We start from the raw sequence: 9,823 nt of genomic DNA on the forward strand, positions 1-9,823 counted from the left end.
CTAGGTTAGAGAACTACGAAATCTTACTCTAAGCACAGCGGTAGGGCGTTTGCCTTGTACAAGCCAACATGGCCCACTCGAGTTCCATTCCTCCACCCCTCTCGGAGAGCCCGGCAAGCTACCGAGAGCATCTCGCCCTCCCGGCAGAGCCTGACAAGCTACTCGATATGCCAAACACAGTAACAACAAGTCTCATGATGGAGACGTTACTGGGCCCGCTCGAGCAAATCGATGAACAACGGGAGGACCGAGACCGTGAGGAAACTTTAAGAAATCTATTTCAAACGGGGGTGGTGGGTGGGGGTGGGGGGGCGGTAGTACAGGAGTTAAGGTGATTGCTTTGCACCTGCAGTCCCTGAGCACCACTAGGTGTGACCCTAAGACCAGAAAAATAAAAAAAAATCTCCAGGGTAGGCAAATGTCCTGGGGGCAACCAGGGATCAGGTTATGACCTGAGTATCTTCCACCCCTGCATCCCTAGGGTGACCCTGATGATTTCACATGCAAGAGGACCCCTGACAGCAACTGGTCTCAAGTCCACACTTGGAACCACCCGGCTCCTTGAGTGTGGCTGGAAATGACCTCAGGCCCTCTGAGCATTGCTTGGGAGCCCTCCCCACCCACCTCTCATAAGTATTCAGTCAGACACCCTGTCCGACTTCAGGTGTTAACTGATGGGCAAGAGAATGTGAGAAATGTATGGGGCAGGGAGGGAAAGGACATCGTTTCAAAGTAGAGCAACTTCTGGCCTTTGCTGGTCCCAACTCCAGGAAATGATGAATGATACCCGATGAGCCAGCAGATCCCCAAGACCCTCACAGAATGGTGACCACAGCGAGGCAGACCAAACCCTATGCCGTGAACGCACCTAGCCAAGAGCCCTTGGAGCAGAGGGCTCTTTGGGGGCGTGGTGGGAAGGCAGAGGGGCCGTCACTTTGTTTCCGGTTGTGTTCCTGCTGTTGATCTCAAAAAAAGTCCATCCACCCTCTGCCCTGATGATGCCTGGCAGCCAGCGCAGCACCGCGCGTGTCCTCTGATTCTTGCAGAGGGGGTAACGGGGCGAGGCCTGAGATTCAGAGAGAGGGGCGTCTTCCGTGGACACCCCGGCGGCCTTGCCCGGTTCCCCGGGTCTGGTCGAGTCGGGGGAAGGAAGCATCCAGGGAGCAACCAGCGCCTGACTAGGGCTGCCAGCCCAGGCATGGGGGTGCGGGGTACAGGTATGAGGCCCCGCGCAACCGCCAGAGGGCGCGCGCCCCCCGGTCCTCGCGCCGTGGCGTGGCCCGCACGGGGAAGGCGAGGTGGTCGGGCCGCGTGCAGGATGCCGAGGGTGGGTGGGTGGGTGGGGGTCCCCCGCGCGGGCAGCCGGACTCCGCCTGGCCTCGGGGCCACCTAGCAGCCTCCGCAGCCCGCGCCCGCAGCCCCACCCGCGCTGTGCGCTCGGATGCGCAGCCCGGACGCTCGGGCCGGGGCATCCACCTCGCGACCCCCACCCCACCCCCAGCTCTCCCGCCGCGGCGCCGGGGGCCCGGGCAGGGGCGCCCCCCGGCCGCCCAACCCTGGCCCGAGCGGCGGCGGCGGCGGCGGCGCGGAGCGGGGCGGCCCGAGCGCTGGAAGCCCCGCCCCGCGGCCGGCGCCCTGACAACGCGGGCCGGGCCGGGCCGCGCACGCCGCTCCCCGCCCCTCGGCGCCCGCACCAGGCGCGGCCGGGGCCAGAGCCGCTCGGTCGCCGCCGCCGCTGCTGCTCTGCACGAGTGGGGGCCCGGGGCTGGGGCCGGGGCGCCCGCCCGCCCACCCGCCGCGATGAGCCAGGGAAGGCCGGGGGACTGGGCCCCCCTCGACCCCACCTCCGGACCCCCAGCGCCCCCAAACCCCTTCGTGCACGAGTTACATCTCTCCCGCTTCCAAAGGGTTAAGGTAAGGCGTGGGCCGGGGGGTGGTGGGGGGGCGTCGGGTGGACTCGTGGGGTGGGGTCGGCTAGGGAAGAAGGGGCCGTTTGGAGCCCGGGGGACCGTGATGGAGACGGGGTGGGGGTGGTGAGGGGTGGAGGTCGGGAAAGGTGGTGATGAACGGAGAGGGTGGAGGGAGGATCGGGGCGCGGGGGTGGGGGTGGGGTCCGGGGATGCGCACGTGGGGGCGCCCCGGGGAGATCGCGGAGGCCGGCGCGGAGCCAGGTGCGAAGCGACTTGGTGAGGATGGAGGCGCGCAGAGGACACGGCGTGGGGGCGGTGGAGGATGCGGTGACAGCCTGCGGCGGCCGCCGACCGTGGAAGGAGTTGGAGGCTCCCGGGAGCCGGGGGCGGGGGATGGGGGCGTGCGGGGTGCAGCCCCGAGCCTGAGACTTGGACCTAGAGCCGGTGTCCCGGTGCCCTTCCGACATCCCCTCTCCTCACTCCTCCCCCCCCCCCAAGTCCCCGCACTGCAGCACCTCGAAGTGGAGGTGGGGGTGGAGGAGGAGGAGGGAGGCCGGGCGTGGGGGTTGACTCGGGGCCTTGGAGGGCTGCACCCGCCGCGGGGCGCCGGGGGAATGCGGTGGCCAGGGAGTGTCCGAGCTTAGCACTGCCATCACCTCCCCTGGGTCCGGCTCCTGGGGCGCCGTTTGTTTACCTGCGCTCTCCCTAGGGCCGCCCATGGAGTCACCCCGGCTCCTGGCAACCCCAGCTTTGCGGAGAAGGATGAGCACCGGCCTCTTCCCCCTCCATCCCCCGATCCTGGGGGTGGGGGTGGGGCGGTGCATTTGGGTCCAGGTGGTGGACACTGGCCGCTCCTGAAAGGTGCCCCTTCCATATCTCATTGTGGGGGTCACCCTCTGCCACCCTGACCCTGAACAGACAGAACCATGCCCCTGGTTGTCTTCTGGGCCTGGACACTATTTATGGAATCGGCCGTGGAGGAGGACACTGCTTTTAGCTTCCTCTCTATGAAGCTGGGCGCTTTGCATGCCTTATCATTAAACCCTCTTCAGAGCCTCTCCCCAGTGCTACATGCATTTATGACAGGCCTTTTATAGGTAGGGTGGGGAATACAAGCGAGGCACCTGCTGCGAGTCATCCTTTCTGCTTTTGCCCTCATTGGTCCTTCATACCCCCCACGGTTCCAGGCCCGCCCTGGGCTGTTCCCAACCACCTGTCTCCTGCTTTCTCTCCTGGTGGGAAAAAGGACGCCTTGGAGGGGGCAGCTCCGGGCCTGAAGTGGTCTTCTTTCCCCGGCCCCTTTCAGTTCTGCCTCCTGGGGGTTCTGCTGGCCCCCATCCGTGTGCTTCTGGCCTTCATCGTCCTCTTTCTCCTCTGGCCTTTTGCCTGGCTGCAAGTGGCTGGTCTCACCGAAGAGCAGCTCCGGGAACCTGTGTCAGGATGGAGGAAGTAAGTGAGCCCCTGGCACCCAGGGTTCGTGCCTCTCCTTGCCCTTCCCCTGCCATCACGGTGTCACCTCTTGGAGAAGAAGGGCATGGGGAGGGTTCCGCACGCTCTTACCAGCCTGATGAGATGGTCACACTCAGACTCAGTACCCAGACCGTCATCTCTTAAGTGATCCCCCCAAGATGCCCTAGCTCCCTCCTCATCTTCAGCCCCTGGAAATTGAGGACACCAAAAAAGGGGCTTCCGAGGCAGAGAGATAGTGCCAGTTTTGGTTGCCAGCACTCTGTGTATATAGCTCACCCCACCCTGAGCACGGTCAGGTGCGGCCCCCAAATTTCAGAGTCTGTTTCTTTTGTGCCTAAGTTCTGGAGGGCTTGAGGATCTGGACCACCGCTGACCCCCTTCTTGCTCTGCAGGACAGTGTGCCACAATGGGGTGCTGGGCCTGAGCCGCCTGCTCTTCTTCCTGCTGGGCTTCCTCCGGATTCGCGTGCGGGGCCAGCGGGCCTCCCGCCTTCAGGCCCCCGTCCTTGTCGCTGCCCCACACTCGACCTTCTTTGACCCCATCGTTCTGCTGCCCTGTGATCTTCCCAAGGTGGTATCCCGAGCCGAGAACCTTTCTGTGCCTGTCATTGGAGGTGAGAGGGGCATGCGGGTTGAGGGAGGGAGGACAGTGTTGAGCCCCCCCGCCTCAAAAAAAAGGACAGGAATGTGTATGCTAGAGAGAAGGTAGCCTCAGTGGGAGGGAGAAGTCAGAAGGGACACTGGCTGGCTTACAGTGTGAGCTCTATCAGAGCACTGTACTCTAAGGTTTCCCTGAGAGGGACAGAAGTAGGGGGTTGGCGTTCCAGGAGCAGCTAAGGAGAGCCTACCCTGCCTGTTCCTTTTTTTTTGTCTTTTGTTTTTTTGTTGGTTTTTTTGTTTGTTTGTTTTTTGCTTTTTGGTTCACATCGGCAATGCACAGGGGTTACTCCTGGCTCATGCACTCAGGACTTACCCTGGCACTGCTCAGGGGACCATATGGGTTGCTGGGAATCAAACACGGGTTGGCAGCATGCAAGGCAAACGCCCTACCTGCTTTGCTATCGCTCCAGCCTCACCCCTGGCTGTTCCTGATGCCTTCCCCTACGCTGGTAACCTAGTGACTCCTTGTGCCCTCTTGCACCCCAGCCCTTCTCCGCTTCAACCAAGCTATCCTCGTGTCCCGGCACGACCCGGCTTCCCGGCGCAGGGTGGTGGAGGAGGTCCGAAGGCGGGCGACCTCCGGAGGCAAGTGGCCCCAGGTGGGTAAGGGATAGCAGGAGCGGGGTAGCCCTGGCTCCCCCTCCGCAGCCTCCGCTCCCTGACTGGGGCCCCTGGGCTGTGGCCTCTCTCTCCCCGAAGGTCCTGTTCTTCCCTGAGGGCACATGCTCCAACAAGAAGGCGTTGCTAAAATTCAAACCCGGTGAGTGAAAGCCTGGTGGACGGTGGGATGGTAGGAGAAAAGGGGGCCTGGATGTGGAGGGGGGCTGCTGGACTCACCCCACAGTGGAGGGAAAGAAACAGACAAAACAGCCGGGAGCTTCCTGGTTGGTTCAGAGGGAGGAGGGAGACGGGAGCCAGTGCTCCATCTGGGGACTGGCCTCGCAACCCTGCATACTTTCTTCTGTTTGCTAACCTGTGCCTGGGGGTGGGGTGGGATGCGGGTAGGAGCCTTCATCGCAGGGGTGCCTGTACAGCCTGTCCTCATTCGCTACCCCAACAGTCTGGTGAGTCTTGCCAGGGTGAAGGGCAGTGGACACGGGCATGCTGTGGTGGTCCTTGGGGGCTGGGGTCCAGGGTGGGCCGGTTCCAAGGGGCTCACCTTTATGCCTTTATGGGCTGGGGACTCAACTCGACATGCTGGAATGCTTTGCGGGGGGGAGGGGCAGGGCGCAGATTCGATCCTCAGCACGTAATAGTCCCCTGAGCACTAAGCTGGGAGTGGCCCTTGAGCACCGCCAAGTGTGACCCAAACCAAACAAACGAGGTTCACCCTTCTGCCCTCCCCATGCTTTTCCCGCAGGACACCACCAGCTGGGCGTGGAGGGGCCCTGGAGTGTGAGTTCTGGTGTTCCCGGGGTGAGGGTGGGAAGCAGGGTCCGTCAGAGAATTCCTGCCCATCTTCCGCTCTCCAGACCAGGTGAACCGTCCTTCTTCACTCTCCACTAAGAGAGGCCTCGAGAAGGGGCTGCCCGTTTCCCTCTGTCCCGTTCTGATCTGCAAATCTCCCCTGAAACGCGCTCAGCCCTTCCGCCTGATCATTCTGGTGGGGACTACGGGTGTCCTTCCCTTCGTTTCCTCCCGTGGCCCTTCTGGAGAGTCCTGCTGCTGGCCGCCTCCCAAACTTCTTGCCTGCCCCTCCTCCTCTGCCGGTCCCTGCAGCACTGCCCTCTGCCTTCTGCCTGTCTGGCCCTTCCCTCCATCTCCCAAGTGCGAATCCATCTGGCTGACTGTCCGGCCAGGAATCTGCTTCGGTGTCCATGGACAGAAGCCCCTCCTGCCCCCCCCCATCCCCCTCCTCAGGGTTGGAGAGCCCTCAGGTAGGACTGGGGAGAACTGGAACTCTGTCTTCCTTTAGACTCAAGGTGCTCTGGCTCACAGCCTCTCAGCCCTGCAGCATCGTGGATGTGGAGGTACGGCTGCCAGGGGCACAGAACCGAGGTCCGCTGGACCCGGAAGCTTCTAGGGAAGCGGGTGGCGCTGGTCACACCTGGCTCTGTGAGGTCCTGATGGAAATGGTGTTTGTGTTTCAGTTCCTCCCTGTGTACCACCCCAGCCCGGAGGAGAGCAGGGACCCCACCCTCTATGCCAACAATGTCCAAAGGGTCATGGCACAGTGAGTGTCCTACAAAGAATTTCCTGGAGCAGATTTACAAGGCAAAGGAGCTGGGGGTGGGGGGAGGAAGAGGGTCGGGAATTGAAGCAGTCATGGGGAGTGGGCCGGAGGGGATGGGGTCAGGTCAGGGGGAGGACTCTTGGAACCCTGGGGTCAGGGAGCCTGAGTTAAAGGGGCCCAGGTCTCCCTGGAGAAGAGGCCAAAGCGATCCATCTTCCTCGGTTTCCCTCCATTCTGTCGCTCTTCTCCTTCCAGAGCCCTGGGCATTCCAGCCACCGAGTGTGAGTTTGTGGGGAGCTTGCCCGTGATGGTGGTGGGCCGGCTGAAGGTAGCCTTTGAGCCTCAGCTCTGGGAACTGGGAAAGGTGCTTCGGAAGGCTGGGTGAGTAACACTGAAAGGGAGGGCTGGGCTGGGTGGGTCTAAGTGATGGCTAAGAATAAAGAGAAAGGGGAAAGCGGAAGGACCGCCTTCGAAAAATAGAAAGGCAGCAGGGAGCAGAGAGATAACACAGCAGATAAGGTCTTGTAGACAGCAGGCCTGGGTTCAGTCCCTGACACCCCGTGTGGTCTCTGGAGCCCATCCAAGGGTGATCCTTGAGCTGAGAGCCAGGAGTAATCCTGAGCACCCCCCAGTGTGGCAAAAAAAAAAAAGCCCATAAAAGTAATAAGGAGAAAGGGAGAGAGGATTTTGTTCAGAGTTACTGAGTAAAAGGAAGGGGGTTGGGGAGACAGAAAAAATAACCATCCGGGTGGAAAGAGGAGGAAGGACTCTCCAGGGGCGGTGAGTCAGAGCACATCTTAGAAAAACACCGCTGGACCTGAGCTCAGAGACTCCTGGGGCCAGGGCCGACGTCCCGCCGGGTGGCGAGCCCAGGAACAAGCCGAGTCAGCACTCTGCCTTCCCCCTATCCCCCCGTAGGCTGTCCCCCAGCTGCGTGGACACCGGAGCAGAGCCTGGCCGGAGTCGGATGATCAGCCAGGAAGAGTTCGCCAGGCAGCTCCAGCTCTCCGACCCGCAGACGGTGGCTGGCGCCTTCGGCTACTTCCAGCAGGTAAAGGTAGCCGGACACAGAGGGCGGGGCTCTGGGTTGCTGATGCGAGCACCGCGTCGGACCCATTAGATGGCCATGTCGAACCTGCTGAGGAAGGGCGCCCAGCTGTGGAGACTGGCTGTCTCCCGAGGCTTGTCCGTTGGGTGAAAGAGCAGTGTGGGGAGGGACAGGGGTGGGGGTGGGGGAGGGAGGCAGCGAGGCGCATGCATTTCTGACTGGCAGAGGTGGCAGGACACTGAGACTGTGTCGGTTCTGGGTGAGGGTCCAGGGGGCTGGGGGTGGATGGGGGGGAAGCGCCTCTGAAGGGAATGACAGATAGATTCAAGACGAATCCAAGTTGGAGACCCAGAGGCATTTGCATGGCTCGGGCCGATTTCTTTAAATATCCCATCGCTTCTCCAGGGAATTCCTGAACTTTCAAGAATCTTGGCAAACCATGTATTTCCTGGGACTTAGCCAGGTTTGATTCAAATTAGAATAATCCCAGAGGATTCTGAACAACCACCAGTGAACCAGGGAGAGGTTCTTTTTTGGACCTCAACTGCAGGCTGTGAAGGGATGCAGTGGGCAGGTGTGTGGCTTCCTTGGATTGGACGGGGGGGGGGGAGGGGGGGACACTGTGAGAAGAGCTTCCCGGTGGCCTGCAGGGGAGCAGAATCTCAGGCTCTCAGGCTCCCCCTTTCCCCACACCCCCAGAGTTGGCGCAGGCCATCTCCGTGGACTGTCCTTTCAGTGAGATATTGTGCCAGTGACCCTCTTTGAGTCAACAGGACCAGTTCTCCCACCAAGGTTGAGTCAAGAGAGAACCAGTTTTTCCGGCTTGGGGGCCAAGAATGACTTCAGTGGTATATCAGATCATGGCAGAGGGATTCCCCACCTGTCCTGGCACTAGGTCCCCGTGAGAGGCCCACTGAGAGAACTCGGGGATTCCCAAGGGCTGGGGGCTCATAGCCAGAGGAGGAGGAGGAGAAGAAAAAAGCCAAGAAATAGGAAGGAGGGGCTGGAGCGATAGCACAGCGGGTAGGGCGTTTGCCTTGCATGCCACCGACCTGGATTCGATTCCCAGCATCCCATATGGTCCCCCGAGCACCACCAGGAGTAATTCCTGAGTGCATGAGCCAGGAGTAACCCCTGAGCATCACTGGTGTGACCCAAAAAGCAAAAAAAAAAGAAAGAAGAAGAGGAAGAAGCAGGAAGGAGAGCAGGGCTGGGAGCGAGGAGTGGTCGCCATAGTGTTCTGGTTTGCTTTCCCCCAGGACGCCCAGGGCTTGGTGGACTTCCGCGATGTGGCCCTTGCCTTGGCCGCCCTGGACCGGAGCAGGGGCCTGGAGGAGCTGACACGCCTGGCCTTTGAGGTATTGAGGGGTGGGGTCCGCTTCGGGGCACTCCCCCTGGAAGCCTGTGGGCCATGCCAGGCTGGGAGTATCCAGGAGCCACCTCCACGCTGCACTGTCCATACCCCAGAGCCCGGGCTGGGAGGCGGAGGCTGCACAGGTGACCAGACAGACGAGGGTAGCAAGTCAGGCCACCCTGTGGCAGGATGGCGGGGGAGCCTGGCCCTGACCCCAGGTCCCTCTCTTCCAAGCTCTTTGCCGAGGAGCAGCCCGAGGGGCCCGGCCGACTGCTCTACAAGGAGGGCTTCAGTGCCATCCTGCACCTGCTCCTGGGCTCACCCCGCCCGGCTGCCGAGACACTGCACGCTGAGCTGTGCCAGGCGGGACCCCACCCAGGCCTCTCCTTCAGTGAGTGTCGCCAGCTGCCACCTGCACGAGGAGGATGCCCGGGTCCGGGAGGGGACGAGTGGGCAGTCGGGAGGAACTGAGCTCTCTTGCCAGCAACCGTGAGAGCGGGCGCCCTCCTTGACCCTGTCTCATCCTTCTTCCCCCCCCCCCCCCACTCCTGATTCGCCCAGGTCAGTTCCAGGACTTCTCCCTCCATGACCCGCTCCACGGGAAGCTCTTCAGCTCCTACCTGCGCCCCTCCCAAATACCAAACGCCGCCTCCCCAGACAGCACCCCCGCTCTGGCCAACGGGGCTGTGCCCAAGCAGAAGGGCGACTGAGCACCCCCGCCCCACCCCCCCGCTTGCATCCGGCCGCAGGCTCAGGCCGTGCCAGGGACCTGCCCTTGGGCCGCAAGCCCATCTCTTGCTCCTGCTTGATTTGTTTTGTTATAGTTGTTTGTTTTTTTAAGTTGGCCTTCGTTTTTTTTTTTTTTGTAAAAACTATTTTATATATAAATATAAATATATATCTATTTAAAAAAAACTGAATCTGTGTGTCATTGATGCACTCAGCAGCTGGGAAGGTGTTGGTGAGTTGTGGACTGCCCCTTGCAAGACCCTGGGGGCCACAGTGGTAAGGGCAGTGAGTAGAGTCAGGTGCTCTCTAGCACGCGGCCAGCCTGGGTTTCATGCCCTAGCACCTAGTATGATCCCTTGAGCCTACCAGGAGTGATTCCTGAGCACTGCAGGGTGTGGTCCCCCAAACAACCAAAAGTGACAAGACCCTGGTGGTTCCCAGGGTCATCTTCTCGGCCACAGCTGGGCTGAGCTACATAGC

At 61.3% G+C, this 9,823-nt stretch overlaps 1 protein-coding gene across 1 annotated transcript; it reads left to right on the forward strand.

The window, feature by feature from the left end:
* The first annotated feature begins 1,751 nt into the window (after positions 1-1,751).
* On the forward strand, positions 1,752-9,522 carry LPCAT4 (lysophosphatidylcholine acyltransferase 4). Its single transcript, XM_056133547.1, has 14 exons — positions 1,752-1,914; positions 3,217-3,359; positions 3,773-3,993; positions 4,526-4,638; positions 4,739-4,799; positions 5,045-5,103; positions 5,400-5,434; positions 5,955-6,009; positions 6,130-6,212; positions 6,468-6,593; positions 7,131-7,263; positions 8,520-8,618; positions 8,849-9,005; positions 9,176-9,522. Exons 1-14 carry the CDS (start codon positions 1,801-1,803, stop codon positions 9,322-9,324), a joined length of 1,548 nt encoding a protein of 515 aa, XP_055989522.1. The 5' UTR covers positions 1,752-1,800; the 3' UTR covers positions 9,325-9,522.
* Positions 9,523-9,823: the final 301 nt, after the last annotated feature.

This window comes from Sorex fumeus, unplaced genomic scaffold (genome assembly GCF_029834395.1).
Source record: "Sorex fumeus unplaced genomic scaffold, SorFum_2.1 ptg000098l, whole genome shotgun sequence".
Lineage (NCBI taxonomy): Eukaryota > Metazoa > Chordata > Mammalia > Eulipotyphla > Soricidae > Sorex > Sorex fumeus.

Excerpts from the sequence above, each read along its gene's own strand:
- LPCAT4 (XM_056133547.1), top strand. The coding sequence starts at position 1,801 with ATGAGCCAGGGAAGGCCGGGGGACTGGGCCCCCCTCGACCCCACCTCC. Across the intron at positions 4,800-5,044 it reads GTTGCTAAAATTCAAACCCG|GAGCCTTCATCGCAGGGGTG; the intron begins GTGAGTGAAAGC and ends GGATGCGGGTAG. Across the intron at positions 5,104-5,399 it reads TTCGCTACCCCAACAGTCTG|GACACCACCAGCTGGGCGTG; the intron begins GTGAGTCTTGCC and ends CTTTTCCCGCAG.